General features: G+C 39.9%; 2 protein-coding genes across 4 annotated transcripts in view; both read right to left on the bottom strand.

The window, feature by feature from the left end:
- Positions 1 to 187: 187 nt before the first annotated feature.
- LOC127355953 (uncharacterized) lies at positions 188 to 8,443 on the bottom strand. Of its 2 annotated transcripts, none has more exons than XM_051387296.1 (4): positions 8,362 to 8,443; positions 3,029 to 5,484; positions 814 to 887; positions 188 to 358 (listed from the first exon to the last, which is right to left on the bottom strand). In XM_051387296.1, the coding sequence occupies exons 2-4, from the start codon at positions 5,436 to 5,438 to the stop codon at positions 257 to 259; spliced, it is 2,586 nt and encodes an 861-aa protein (XP_051243256.1). In that variant the 5' UTR covers positions 5,439 to 5,484; positions 8,362 to 8,443; the 3' UTR covers positions 188 to 256. The 2 variants fall into 2 exon arrangements, with proteins under 2 accessions (XP_051243256.1, XP_051243257.1); XM_051387297.1 differs by having other exon boundaries at positions 188 to 355.
- An 88-nt stretch (positions 8,444 to 8,531) lies between these two features.
- The window catches only part of LOC127355964 (paralemmin-2-like), a 30,584-nt gene continuing 23,180 nt past the window's right edge, over positions 8,532 to 15,935 (bottom strand). For both annotated transcript variants that reach the window (XM_051387312.1, XM_051387313.1), the window contains 5 exons: positions 14,949 to 15,067; positions 14,371 to 14,515; positions 13,387 to 13,411; positions 11,398 to 11,478; positions 8,532 to 10,704 (listed from right to left, as the gene is read on the bottom strand). In XM_051387312.1, the coding sequence (XP_051243272.1) occupies positions 9,848 to 10,704; positions 11,398 to 11,478; positions 13,387 to 13,411; positions 14,371 to 14,515; positions 14,949 to 15,067 (1,227 nt within the window). In that variant the 3' untranslated portion in view covers positions 8,532 to 9,847. The remainder of the gene's footprint in view (positions 10,705 to 11,397; positions 11,479 to 13,386; positions 13,412 to 14,370; positions 14,516 to 14,948; positions 15,068 to 15,935) is intronic.

Genomic DNA, 15,935 nt, shown 5'->3' with positions numbered 1-15,935 from the left:
CAGATTAAAAGAGAAAAAGGATGGAGCGAATGATTGAAGCGATACTTTTGCTTTATTTATGTGCTAAATAAAACTAGTGTTTGAAGATATCAAAAAAGTATATTTGACACAGATACAAAGCAGAGTTAGAAAGCGTTTCAGATGGAACTACCTTCAGGATTTTGATTATATTGATTAATCCTGGACTTGTGCAGCTCTAGCATGGAAGATCATAGATATTCTATTTGAAGTGTTGAAGACATCAGGATGGCCAATATCAGTTATTTTCCTTTGACGGCTGCCCGTTGACCAGGCCGGACTCCCAGCGTTGCCACAGAGGAGCCTTCTGACCTCCTGCTCTGTGAACTTTTGGCTCCTGCTGGGGAACAAAAGATCAGGGTTTAGAGTGGGAGATAAGCTCCCTTATCTTGATCCTCTGAATTGGAGATCAATTTCAGGACCACTTGTACTAATCCAAGCATTAATAAAACACAGAGTATTTGCAAATCATCTTTGTATTTTGTTTTTAGCAACATTAGGTTCCAGCCATTCAGGACAGTACCTCATGATCCAGAAAGCCACAATTACAGAAACATATTTGAAATCCAATCAACCGGAATTTTTGTACTGATATGATATACTTCACCTTTAGTAGACCTACTCATCAGTGCTTTATTATCAGAACAATACATAACAATGATAACCCTGTAGTGTTCCCCGGAATTAGTGACATGCTTCTTGCCAGTGTTGTGCATGAAGCACGGACAAGCACTTAAAGAGCGACGGAGAACACAAGAACAAAGCTATTTACAGTAATTAGACCTGACACATCACCTGTGTCTGCTGGTCTTTCTTGGAAGGCGGCGGCCAAACCCGTTCCAGTTTCCCCCTGGACTGTCGCCTGACATCTGACAGGAAGAAGAAAGGATCAGGATAATATAAAGGGATTTGTCATTAAACCATTAAGGATTCCATACATTTATCTAGACTGAAACTCTTTATTTGTCTGCTCTAATGTAAGCAGCAAATGTTAGCATATCCGGCTAACTATCTTCCTACCCACAGCAGTAACCTGAGTGCTACTTCCCAGGCCTGTGGTATTTCATACATTATTTTGTGGGGTTACAGATGTTAAAGACATTATTTTCACTGTGTGGCTAATTTCAGACGCATAGGATATTACCCACTTGGTGAAAAGAACTACAGATATGTCAACAAACAAAATGGCTGCAAATGTGCCACCGCTGCCAGTTACATCAAAATAAAACGTAATATTAACACTGATATAATGGATATACCAAATTTAATCAGAGCTTTAACTTACTTTGCATCTGGTTTCACTAAGTAACAAACTGATACACATATGTAACACAACCAATTTAGTCTAGTGTGACAACAAGGTTAGCACTAACGCTAACCACCTTGGAATAATGTGTGAACGTTCCCAAGTTCGAAGAATAGATGTTTTTCCTCTTATTCCCATTCTGTGTGAATGCAGCATTACATTTTCCTCATCTTACTTGTAATAGTAGGACTAACTAGCTCTACACTGCAATACACAATACAAGAACAATGCTGTTGTGTCGTGGATCAGCTATTGAAGATGCTGACTTTTTGCCTGGGACACGTAGCTTTAGCCACAGTCTTTTAGGATGATATCATGTAGCCATTGCCTGAGTTTTTAATTAAAAAAAAGGCATTTGGATATTTTAGAAACTCAGCCTGAGGCTGCTTTTTTAACTGAATCATTAAGCTAAGGTTAGCTTAGTTAGCATATTAACTACAGCAATTGTTGGCTAGAAATAAGAAACCTGAGGATCTATTGTTTTGAAAATTCACTGTATTTTGGTTATATATATCCAGTATTGTGTCATGGCTGGTTAGGATAACACACTACAGCTTATTTGACCTTAAGAATGAGTCATTTCCTTCAGTTTAGCCCAGCCTCAGACTGTCATATACATTACTATTACTGTCACATGCAGCTTTATCATCTTCACCTTGAGTCAACCCACATATCATTATCCAGCCACGGTGGCTGAAAATACTAACATGGTGCCACATACTGACACACTCCCTGGCTGGCTGCACTGTTTTGTTGCCTCCAAGCTCTCCTGCTGAGCATATAGGCAACAACTGTACATCCTTTCAACAAGACCTATCAACTGTCTGAAATCATTTCTATTTACACAACACTATAACCGAACCAGAACTGCCACTGGCTCAAGCTGGAGTGCAGATAGTAGTCTTCATGTTGTCACTCAGGCCGCTGGCATCCGCTGACTCAGATCAGGCAGCTGCTGGAGTGATGTGCCCTTAACCGTCCATGACAGGGTTGACACTAAGTTGTCGATAAGACTCCTTAGATAACACTATGTGATCCTAATGTAGAGAGGCATTCATTAAAGTGCTCAGACTGGGTGTCAGGAGGCTGGGATGTGCGATGAATAAAGATCTAAATGACTCTTATTAGATTAGACATGCTAGTATTTATATGATACATATTAGAAACCTGGTGGAAATGAGCCATAAATATTTTCATAATTTCTATTTATGGTTTCCTAACATTATTGGTAATGTTTATCCAAATTATCAACTTAGGTTCAACAGAAATATTAATAATATTCGGAAATTGTTTAATTAATGTACAAATGAACCAAAATGGATTCATGCAGACACACATAGAAAAAACAACAAAGTCTTTAGACCTTCTTAGGACTTAAGTTAGCAATTCAACAGTGTAAAATAAATATTCTATTAAGTAAAAGTTATGCATTCTATTCTTAAGTGAAAGTATATATTTTATATACTACTAGGTTGTTTAATCTATCATGTATCTGTCAAATAAATATAATGGAGTAAAAAAGTATTGCCTCAGAAATGTAGTATAAAATATAAAATGTTATATAATGAAATATAAAGTATAAAGCATCAAATTGAAATACAAGTAGCTCCGAATTGTACTCGCAGCACTTGAGAAAATGTATTTACTTGCATTTCACCACTGATTCTCATGTTAAAGGTTATCACAGTGACCATGCAGACTAACCTGGTTCAAGTGTTGGTTGTGACTTTTCTCCATCTTCACTATTCTGCCTGTTCTCTCCGTACAGACTGGATCTCTGTCTGCGCAGCTCCTCCTCTCTTTCTTTGGCCTCCCGGATGTCCTTCTCTACTTCGGGTTGCAGAGCCAGGGCTGGTCGCAACTTGTAGAAGGGGTTTTGTCTGAGGATGGGAGATTCTTGTGTCGCGTTTCCCTCCCTAATTTTACTCCTAGTCTCCACAGCTGACGTAGAGACATCCGCGCTTATGGAGTCCATGCTTCTGTGCAGGCGTGTCTGTTTGTCTTGTTTTGGGTAGGGGAATAAACGTGTTTTGTCCCGAGAACCACCAACTGGACTCCTTGATCTTAAGTCGTCAGGACTTTTCTCCATCTCAGAGGTTGCAGATTTGTACAGCCTGAGGGAATGTGCTCTGGAAATGGGGCGACTTTTAAGTGAAAACATCTCTAGACTTCGTGTCCGCTCCAGCACAGATGGGTAAACATGATCTTTCATTAGTGAGGTTGGGAGTTTCCTTTGCCTTGTTGGACCGTCTGTGTTATCCTGCTGAAAAGCCTCAAACAGCAGTTTGGTCTCCTTTAATTGGCGGACTTCCCCTTTACTGTAACCCCCTGGGATCTTCCCCTGGTTGACCAGCACCAGTTCTCTCTGGATCTCCTGACTTATCTCCTTCTGCATCTTCTGTTCGGAGAACTGCCAGTCTCTTCGCTGGTCTGGGCCAACCGTGGTGGCAAGTGGCTCAAGCGAGATATTGGTCTTGAAGGGGATCTCTAGCACATCTGGATTATCTGCAAGGTTGAAGAGACCGCCGGCTCTCTGCAGGTTCTGCTTCTCATTGGCTGCCTCATGGATCTGCCTCTCAATGGAAGTCTCAGTGACTGACAATCGGTGGCGGGTGGATGGAAAGGGAGTTTGGGTGGGAGATGTTTCAAGGGGGTTGATTGGAGACACATCTACAGGTACCCAGCTGTTACTTTGATCATCATCAGAGTCACCTTCCTCTGTTCTGGCAATGATGTGATGCTCTGGCTCTACAGGCATTGTTGACGAAGACATCATTGCTATTGTTTCAACATCTTTACCCTCATTCCTTTCCTTCTCCGTCAGGTTTGTCTTCGCCCCCTCATCCTCAACAGTGTGAGATTTACTCTCTACACCTGTCAGATCCCCTTCTCTTGCTCTAACATCATCTGCTTCAGTCCCAAGCACACCCTTTGTCTCACCTCTCGTCTCTTGGACAACCTGCTGGGAGGTGTGAGGGCTCTCTGGTAGATGTACATCCTGTCGTAGCTGCACCTGTTGCAGACGTTGAAGCAGTTGCTCTCCTTGTTGGATATCAGTAGATATTTTCCTGCTTACATCTTCTTGCTCTCCCTTTATCTCCTCATAGCCTTCAGAGATGGACAGACGGGACACTTGCGTTTTGCTAGTGCCACTCTCTCTTCTCACCCAGTCATCCTTTGTGAGGTTGGAGTCCAAAGATTTGTTGTCAACATGCCCTTCATCATAATTGGACACCTCTGGTACCTGTGGCTGATTGGTCTTGTTTTGGTTGCATTTGCAGAGCTCTGGTGGCCCACAGGACTCAAAATCAGTTAGAGCATTTGTCTCCACAAAATCCATGTTTTCTGTCGTTAGTTTTAAATCTGTCTCAGCAAGATCACATACATCTTTGTCTTTCTCAGTATTTGATGGTACTTGTTTTGGATATTTATCTCCTTCTGCATCAGTTTCACTCCAGTTTTCCTGTCGTCCACTCAAAATGACAACATCCTCATGTTCCACATTTGATTCTTCATCTCCTGTTGTGCTATCCTGATTGTGTCTTCCAGATGGATCATAACATGTTTCCATGAGACTACCTGTGCACTCCATGGAGGTTTGGTCTTTTGCTAGAGTGCAGTCCTTGTCTTCAGACAGAGATACAGTGTCCATAGACTCCATAGAAGTATGTGCTGTACTTGCTTTCACTTCATTTACCTTGTTGTGTGCTGCCATTAACTGCCTCTCATCATGATGCCAGTCTAAGCCACTTGGATTAGCTTTAGCCTCTCTGGCGTCAGCTCCCCCATTTGTAAGGGTCACAGTGGGATTATTCACCATTGCATCTGTGCTTCCCGCTGTTGGCAGCGAAGGAGCCGTGTAGGATGGAGGAGGCGGTGGGATGAAGACATAATCTGCACCCACATCATCCATCACACCGTAGTACCTAGGTTTCAGTACAGGGGCAGGGGCAGGGGGTGTGACTTTGGGTTCATCTTGGGGCCTCTCACCACAGGTTACCGATGGGCTCTCTGTGTGGTCAGTCACTGGGTTGGAGTCTGTCTTCATCCACAGACCAGCATCATCCTGGGAGACAAGACCTTGAGGGCTGGGTCTGGGATCTCTTGTTTCCATGGTTACAAGCCTTTTAAGCACTTAATGGTGTTTCTTCTCTATTCTCCTTTAAAAGACACACATGAGAAAGTGTCATAGAGGTTGACAATAAATCCATTATATCATTGCTAGTTTCATTATTATTGTCTGTAACTGCTTTTACAAAACACAACTATCTTTTTTACACAAAGATTATTGTCTGTCTTTTTTTAAAAACAGGGTCTTTAGCCAGACAGAATGAGCAAGTTATTATTATCTTATATTTGTGACTGCTACAGAAACCAGCTAGTCGTCCCCAATGCAAAACCTAGTTGATGGGCTCCTGTTGACCGCCCCTGTTAATCCCACTCTTTGTGCAATGTGTACAAGTTTTCTGTGCTGTAATACTATCGGGCCCTTGGTTTACTGTGTGGTGATTTCATTAAACACAAATTAATTTAGGAATGTAAGTACAAAAGTACAAAGAATTGACACTGAGACCCTCTTCAAGACAGGGTCAAGACCAGGTTATAAATCTATAGTAGTGCTAAAGAGCAATGTTTTTGTCTTTGTTGCACGTGCACACCTAGGGGCGACGTGATTCCTGCCAACAGTTTCATTAAGTATTCCACTGATGTCAAGAAATGCAGCAGCTGCTCAACAAAGGGAGTGAAGAAGAAAATGGCAAGCAAATAAACATGGATGTAAACAATGCAGTTTTCAAAAGAAAAACTGGGATGGGGAGGGAAATGCATTGAACACATTTGTAATATACACAATGTGTTTTGGTGAGAAACACTGAGAACAGAAACTTTGTTATTTTACAAGAAAACTCTGCAGGGCACCTTTAAGGCCTGTACGTTAACACTTTATAGGCCCTTATCATGTCAGTTACATTAACACAAACCAGTTGACATACACTAAGCCTGGAGCTTCCAGGGCCCCAGAAAGTCTGTGGCCCCAGGGCAGCTGACTGCTGTGCTCTGTTGGTAATCTAGCCTTGCTACAGCATCTTCATAAGGATGAAGTGCAGAGCTTTCTCTTGGCTTTGGTGTTCAGTTATTGAGATTGCTTTAAATGCCTGTCTTAAAGTTGTCCAGTGCTCAATACTTTTCCTTTTTTTCCAGCATACAGCTTATGTGTTGTTTTGGTGACTTTTCTCCCCCGCTGTGACCTAGCACAGCCAATTCTGCTGACAAAGGGAAAGAGTAATCGGCTTTGCTCTGTCTGTTTTGGCACGCACACTATGTACAGTATCTGCCAGCCTGGCCGGCCACAGAGACTCATCTTCTTACCAGTTTTCCTGTTGAGAATTGTGTTTTTTTCCATCATTCTGTTTAGTATAACAGACCTTCACTCATTGAGCTTATCCCTGAGCCACATTGACTTGAACTGTGATTATCCCTGTAATAACAATTTAACTCTTTAATGGGACAAGCATTATGTAGTTACACTGATGCATCATAACATGAATACACAATGCCAGGGATCCGAAAATGCCGACCTGAGGGGCCATTTCTGGCCCTCCACCCTCCTCCCCTCCAGCCTGTGACATGTCAAAAATATGATATAATCTGGCATGCAAGATATAAATAACAATAATAATAATAACATAATAGTTTTTTTCATATCAATTTATACTATCCTTCATATAAAATTAAAATAAAACAATTCTATTTTAAAAAAGTATTTTGTTTGATATAAAATAATGGCAAAGGTCAAAGGTGCAGATTTTGGGCCTTCATTTGTCTTTTGGTTGTGAACAACAAAGATGATACAAAATGATTATATAAAAATGGATAGAAACTGCTGTTGATAATGGAAATATTCTAAGAATATTGTGCTTTCTTGGTGTACTTAAACGTTCAGGTTGCCCTCCTATGAGATAACATTACCGGCTGTGGCCCAAACAAATTTGAATTTGAGACCCCATTCACTATGTGGTGTCACTGAATAATTGTTTAACATACGTTCTCCTTAATATAAACATTGTTGCAGCATTATCTGGTTCCCTGTGCTGCAGGTTTAAATCTATGGACTATATTTACGCCTGCATTTAGGGGCTTAATGCCAGTCACACTGCATGTCAGCATTACAAATAGCAGCACCTTACTGTACATAAAGCTCAAGCAACAGGACATATTAATGCGCCTTAATGAGCTTAACTTGTTTATTCCATCCTCAACATTTTCTCTGCTGTTGTTATGAAGAAGGTTCTTATAGATTACTTTAAATGCTATTCAAAAATATTAAATAAATACTTTACGATACAATTTAATTGACATGCAATTTCATGATTCCATTATCCAGTATAATCAAATATGATAGTGGCGGTTGTGCTAGTAGTAGTAGTAGTAATAGTAGTAGTAGTAGTAGTAGTAGTAGTATACAAATAGTATCAATCTTATAAATATTTAAGGTGCCACTTTTTTTGTTACTCCACTACATTTCAGAGATACTGTACTTTTTACTCAACTTCAATTGATACTTATAGGTACTTTTTACTTTTAAAAAACACTGCTTTTATATGACGCAGTACTATACTGCTTATCTACCCAGTAGTGTAAAAGAAGTACAAAAATGGCTCCACATTGTCTACTATACATGTACAAATAAATAATATGATATTCTATAATAATATACGTTCAGTACATTTTACTTGATAGTACTCCTGTACTTTTACTTAACTTTTCATGTAACATTTTAAATGCAGGACTTTTACTTCTAATTGAGTATTTTTAGACAATGTTATTCCTACTTTTACTTCAGTAAAAACATCTGAGTACTTCTTCTTCAAGCACTGTATGACATGATCTTTAACTGTACTGCTGCTTTTATCTGACTGACCACATAAAGCTTTACTATTAATATCTGCCACTAAATCACAGAGAGAAAAGAGTGAAAGTTAAGCAAACAAATACAAAGGTAGACACATAATGTAGAATTTTTAAAGGAAGAGACCCACCAGACTGTAGCGCTGCAGGCATCTTCAGTGCGTGATAGTACTGACCTCAATGGAAATATGATCCAGCTGATCTACTTAGCACCTGTACCTTCCTGTCCTCTGTGTCATGTGAGCAAACAGAATCCTCTTCTTTGAGATGCACTGTGCAGTCTGAATGAATCACAGCAGCATTGTAGAAATTCAAGTGTATCTTTATTATTGTGTAACATTGAGATGTGCTGCATACGACAGTGTTTATTGTGTTTGTATGAAATTGTGTTCAAATGTGAGATCTTGAGGAAATTAGACACAAAGAACATACTCATTATATTTATAATCATATATTCCAGTACATCCACTGCATTAAATCCATTTTATACCAAATTAATACAAATTATACCAAATATTAAAATAAATTTTAACTAGCCACAAAAACAAGTCTGTAAAATGTTATTTCCCCACGTGTTCTACAGTAATTTAACTGCTAAATTATATTAAAATATTAATATTTTATCTCACTATAGTATTGCCTTAATGCAGTTTCAATGCTTTTCCTACAATGCCAGTAATACAATTCTGATGGATAAAATTATTTCAAGTCTAAAACAATCTAATTTAAAAGTATAGTTTGACATTTTGCGTAAGTAAGTTTGCTTTCTTGCCAAGAGTTAGATGAGAATATTGATACCAACAGCAAGCCTGGCTCTGTCCAAAAGTAACACGATTCACCTACCAGCACTCTAAAGCTCATTAAGTAATACATCAAATGTTTGATTAATGTAAAAGCCAAAAATGAATGATGGTATTTCCCAAAATTATTAAAACTATTAGCTTAAGGATTTGGAGACTAAAATACAACTGAACAAGGCTTAAGAAACTCAACATGTAAAATGTGAATGACATTAAAACCTCCAAATTCTCTCTGTCCTCAGTGGTAGCTACAGCCCTGAGTAGTAGTCGGAATGAAAGTACAAAGGATGTTACAAATGTCACTATTCTTTTTACTTTTCAAGACAGACACACTGAATCACACCATGATTACTGATTACTAATATTTGTGCTCTAAGCTGTAAAATATGCTTCTCCTGCTCTTTGGCTTTTTCCATTCCTAGAGCAAACATATGGAATATTTTCGGCTGATGCGGCACAGAACAAGTCCTGAGGCAGAAATACATTTGAGTCTTAAGTATCTTCACGCCTGCAGGAGGGCATGTTGAAATTCTCAGCTTTGTCCACCAGAGGGAGGAAGTGGGTTTTAATAGCTTTTGTCAGTCCACAGCTGCTATAAAAGACCTACAACATAATAAATGTCTGCTTCTTTGGCAAAGCGAAGTGAAGTGCTGGGTGCTTAAAGCCAAAACCATCGTAACATAATACCAGATGGCGGTGTATTCTCTCATATTAGTCATTGAGGCCGCAATGCAGCACACAGTGCCTAATGGAAGGCGTAGTATTGTAAATGTTAGGATTAAGGCTGAAGAGGGAATCTCCCCTTTCAATCATTTCCTTACATGACAGAGCAACACTGACAGGTCTTGCGCTTGGAACCTCCTCCCTCTGCTATACTGGGTAATGATGAATTATGCAGCTCCTTATCACCTTCCTCTCCCTGGACTTTAACTCCTGCCCCATTTCCTTCCAGGGGAATGTCCTGAAACGCTTGGTCTTGGGACTCTTTCCCTGCCTGAGGTGAAGCAGATGTTTCAGGTCCTAAGACATGTTCTTCTCCTTCCTCAGTGATCATTACTCGTTCCACAGTAAGCATGCCTTCGTGGTCCTCTTGGCCGTTTCCTTGGTCAGTTGTAGCATCAGCATATCCGAGGAACAAAAGAGTGACTGGGCCTTCCTCCAACATTTGATCCTCCACGTAACCTACTTCCCCTATGATGTCTCTAACCGCCGTGATGCTTCTGTCCTCTTTATTATGCTCCTCATTTCCCATGCTTACAGCAGAATCCTCTCTCCCCAGCTCAGCTTCCAAGTCGTGGCTTCGTGAGCTGTCTAACTGCATACTGTCCTCCTCTGATATGGCATGACAGGTAGAAAAAGACAGGACTTTTCCCTCTGGGGCTCTGTTGGCATCGACATTCTCTGTCTTCGTCTCCGCCTTGTTTGGTGTGACTGTGACCTCATCCAGCAGCACTTTCATCCCAATCCCGTCGATAACGCTCAAGATCTGCCCAAGCTCTTCGGTGGAGGGTTGACCTCCCACCCCACCAACAGCGTGGATGCTCTTTCTGCCATCGTCGAAGACAGTGGTAGCTGTCGCAGCACCAGCCGGTGTGAGCACGGGGGCCACTGACCTGACGACTGTGGCACCTGTCCTTGGGTCTTTCTCGACCTGCACCGCCAATGTTCCCAGAACTGCAACACAGGACAGAACATGGTTTAAATTAAGAAGATAAAATGCTTGAGGAAAGACGACTCTCAAGGCGGATATTACAGATACAGAAGTAATTTGCAGTTGAGGTCACGCTGCATCTCTTAATGTATCATAGGATTGGGTGTAATTAAAAAGTCCCAGGTCAGTATTAGAGCTCTGTATAACTAATGCAAGTCGGCACAGAAGACAATTTAGAGACACAATAAGCAAAATGCAGCAGCTTTTTACTCTACACAGCCATCCAGCGGGCATAGAAAATTAACGAACAGAAATAAGTGGGCTAAATATAACATTGTTCTCAGGCCGTTCACCTCAGTACCATCGTTAAGTCGTACCCTGAGGGCAGTGCCGCATAAAAAAAGGGGTCATCATTTGCAAGAGGAGAATCTAGAGACTGACGATATTCTGATATTCTGTGGCCTAAATTCCTGTTTTTCAAGGTAAAACTTTTGTCTCTGTGTAGTCATATAATCACAAAGGGCTGTAGTCAGAAAGGACTTTTAAAATTCCAAGGGTTAGTTATAGTAGTTAATCTGCACTTCAAGGGACTCAAATTCTGAGCCAAAAATACTACATATATTTATGACCTCGGTATCCACAGCCCTGGAAATTACGAGATACATAATACTGATCTTTTTACAGTCACAGTTACAAAAAAGTCTACTGTGCCTCACCTGATCGGCCATCTTGTCCACTTTCATGAAACATCCTTTGTGCCATTTGTATAGTGAAGTGATCCTTAGGCTCTTTACTCACTGAAAGAGAAAATGTTGCACTATAGATATTAAATTCAAACTAAAATTGAATTTTGCTTAGAAATCAGTATACACATAAGACAGCTGCCCCCACATTAGTGATTAATAGTTATTTTTGTTTTTGACCGACAGTGTTGTTGCTGTAATGTTATTGGTGCAATATCTGTGTGGAGTCCCACCTGTAACCTGAGCAATCCCGGCCTTATCCCATGTTTCCGTCCCTTAGTCACTATGTGTTGTGACTGGAATCGCAGTGTAGCATACAGAGTGCTGAGTTTACAGGACTAGCCATTCCTGAGTTTTGACAGTCTGGTCATTTGCTGTCACCACAACTAGACCCATCAAAGACAGACAGCAAACGCTAGCTAGCCTAGCTTACACCTTTCACTTTGTATAATGTGGGATGAAAACTGACTGCTGACAGATGAGCTTAGCTTTGCTATCTTCTACTTTCTGAGTGGAATAGAAATGTAACCATACAATGGATCCTCTCTAATGGTGAATGTAAAGAACAGATGTCGGTACAAAAACAAGGTTATGAGGGTATGTTGAAAAAGGGGGAAAAAACATGTATCAGGGTTTTTAGGGCTACTGACCTTATGAGTTTTAGAAACATAGAAGTGCTTTCATGTCATTATTTTGTCTTTTAATTTCCTAATGTGAAGTGGTAGTCAATACAATGTATATCAGAGAAAAGATAAATCACATTCCAGACCAAGAACACAAAAATTAACTGGTTTGGTGGTTGTCTGTGAAGAATTCAACTAATTCATTTTTAATAACCTCAAAAACGACAACAAAGAAAAAGTCAGCATCAGAGTTCTTGAATTTTTAAGAAATATCCACTGCAACACACAGTAAAAATTATTGAGCTTGTTGAAAGCTGGTTAAGGCCAAATGTAACTTGAAGAAATGGGCGGGCCGCATTCGGTCAATACAGGGCAATGACATGCTTCTGTCAGTGGTCAACCACAGGACTTAAAGCTGCAGTTGCTTTAAGTCCTAGTAGTGGTAGTAACTTTTATAAAAATAACTTTATGTCATATTAACTATATCCTGACAGTATATGAGACAGATAATCTGTGGAAAAAGCAAGATTCCTTTGGCTTGTCCTACTGCTCCTAATAGCATTTACAAGAATCCACTGTGCTTGAAAACAACCGTCAGAGCCAGGAAAGTCTTGTTACTATTACTGTCAAGGTATAGTGGAAGTTTCAGAAAATATGACAAAAAGTAGTTTTTTTTTTTATAAAAGTTGTTGTATAAAACATGTCTGTTTAACACTGCAATGGGAAACGCCTCCACAGAGGTCGAAAGTTTAGACACTGTTTCATCCTTTTTTTGAAAGATATTAAAAAACTGCACAATAGCTGCAATATCATCATAACTTCTTTTTTTCTCATACAAAAAGTATACACAATTCAGCTGGAATTTAGAGAGCAAAACAAAGCTTTCTGGAGCTTTTAATGTGCTAATATGACTTGCATGAATCACAATTTTAATTCTGTGAATTAAGTTTTGGGGAAGAAAGTCATTAGTATCAAGTATTATATAGTTGTTCTGTTATTGTTTACCTCCCAGCTTCTCTGTGACTTTGTGCAAGTTGGAGATTGGCTGAAAAGGTTTGGGATAAACTTTTGCTCTTTATCGTGTCCTTGTAGAGTGAGTCATGCAGGCAGAATTTAAGTAAGTAATGTTGTTACAGTCAAAGTAGAGCTGTTTCTCAGCCATGGCTCCATTCTGTCACGGTGATTTAAATAACTATTCTTCATGCAAAGACTTAGTTATGGTAAATTAACATCTGTCAAGAGAGAATAGATTCTAGGCTGGCATAGTCAGGAGAGTGACAAAAATGAGATGGAAGCTGATGGTAAGCTGATGACGATTACCGCCCAGCTGACTTCTTACCTTGTACGTCCTCGTCAGTGCCAGCCTGTGGGTAAAGAAAAGAGACAATTCTAAGTGCTCTCCCTGGACAGACACTTAAAACAGACACAGAGTCTGCAGCTTTAAACACAAGCCCCCTCTTTCTGGAGCCCTCCCCAACTTGTGCCCTGCCATAAATATTTCACAGTCGTCATCAGACAAGTGTTGAACCAAGCTTAGTCCCATCATGTTAAGAGGCACTGAGGTTATTTTACCCAACAACCATTTCAGTCCTGCTGTTGGTTGCCAGTGTCCGACTGAGCTAAATGTGGGATTTACAGTAAACATTCAGACAAACATTTGGTGGAGTTTAAAGTTCACATACAAGAATGCAATTGCTCGATGCAAGAAAAACAATACAATATGTGATAAATATGGGCTCATGTTAATCTATTAAATGATAAATCCAGGTTAATTTTAGGTAAAAAAAATCAAACTGCAAAAGTGTACGATATTCATGAAAACAAGCTGTGCATCTGTTTCATTATTCACCAAATTCAGGGTAAAGCTCTGGTTAGAATTACTCATGCAGCGCTAAATCATTATGTGGTAGCACTATTCTCTATTTGTTATTCATACACACTTCATTTGAAGCACTCACATCCCAGTTGTACGGGCTAGTAAGATTCTTTTCTGCTTGCTGTACTATTTATTTATTGACCACTCAACGCCCTGGGATGTGGCAAAAGGCCAAAGTGATCCACCATTTGTATCCACAGACCTGTATTTAATATTCAGCCTTTGGGGAGAATTTGGGCGATGACATATCAAATCAAAAAATATTTTAGGGCTTTTTATTTATATCTCTAAATTTTCAAACCTAATTTTTTACAAGAAAACCTGGACATTGTCGGATAAATTTGTACACTGAATATGAATATGATCTCTCAGAAGATTATATGTATTTGAGCAGTTTTGCCTGTGTGTGTGAATGTATGTTACTCTAGAAACATCTGCCTATCTCACCTGATAGTGGTTGTGTGTTCTGGCTGCGGCTGTACAGTTGATGGACTCTTTGTTTTCTTCTTGGAAGGCTTGTTTCTCCTCTTTGGCATCAGCTGCCTCGCCCTCCTCCTCGTCCTCGGGCGTCTTTTGACTTTTGGTTTGTTCCCTGACACAAACACATACACATTGGCACAGATGTAATGTGTGTCAACACAAAAAGATGCACATTAGAGCTCATAACAGAAATGATTCAGAGCAGGGGAAGAAAACCGAGACGTTGTGACATGTGTGTGTATGTGTGTGTGTGTGTGTATGTTCTAGTCTATAATCCATCACATCACCTGTCACATGGCTGCCTTCTTATCTCGTCATGGTCGATATAGAAATGTATCTGTGATGAAAATACTGTACTCCATGCTTCATGGCAAATATTTCAATCTTTAGAAATGGACATGTGAACCTTGAATATTTTTTTATCTGTGTGCCAGCAGACAGTAGCTTAAAACCACAACTGTTGTAGCTCCCCTCTATCATAAATATCTCAAACACACCCACAAGTTGCTGCTGCATCTGAATGAAGCTGTTAAAATTTGGCTCACGCTGCTGTGTGCTTGTCTGCTTCGTCCTGTGGTGGTGGACGGGGCCTAGAGCTGTCAAGTGAAGGCAGGACAGGAGCTGGAGCTGTTTCACTGAGCCACTGCTCCCTCAAGTTCTTCCTCTGTAAGAGAATGTGAGAGAAAAAAAAAAATTAAGACAAGATCAAACTAAAGAGCAAGAAAGACAGACAGACACACAGAGTTGAGAGAGAAAAGAACAAAAAGTACATTTTATCTTGAGAGGTCAACATTAATCAAGTGGCCTTTGAGCTCACTCCTCAGTTTGTCGCCCCATCTCTTGCTGGCTCGACTGACTGTTTGCTATGCCCCACCCCTCTTAGTTACTGTTGCTATGTTCCTATCAAGCTTTCTGACACATATGCAGTTTACGTTAATAATGGTGTCAGATTTACTTCAAACAATGGGTCCTTGATTTCAGACAGAATTTAGCAAGCTAAATTTACAACTAAAGCTAACATTAGCCCCGTGAGTTGGTTGAAAATGCCGTCTCCGGTTTCAAGCGGACTCGTTTTAAAATAAAAACCTCATAAATAGGCCTTAAAACTACATTAAGTAAAGTGTTTCAGATTCACTTTTTGTTATATTGGTTGAAATTAACGATAAATAAAATAAATCAATAAATCAAATCCTCTGAAAAAATGGAAAAAAATATCTGATATCTGTAACAGTCACAGGCATGTAATGACCGGAGTCTTCCACAAGCTGGCCAGGCAAATATTGCTAAAGCTACTGAGGTGGTCACACAATACAATACATAGTGCCACCTGTACCAACAACAGTTCACACTGCTAAAGCAACAGGTCAAACCAAAGTCAACACTGGCTTTTCAACAATGGTGAGAACTGAAGGACAGGTTATTATTGAGTTTGTATGTTAGTGTTTTGTGGGAAATTTGTAGCTTTTATGTAGAAATATGTGTGAATGAGACATGAGGTAGTTGGATATGGTATGACAACGATGCACTGTGTC

This window comes from Dicentrarchus labrax, unplaced genomic scaffold, assembly GCF_905237075.1.
Source record: "Dicentrarchus labrax unplaced genomic scaffold, dlabrax2021, whole genome shotgun sequence".
Taxonomy (NCBI): domain Eukaryota; kingdom Metazoa; phylum Chordata; class Actinopteri; family Moronidae; genus Dicentrarchus; species Dicentrarchus labrax.
Note: the sequence above shows the minus strand (reverse complement) of the source record. Positions and strands in the feature narration are given on the sequence as shown.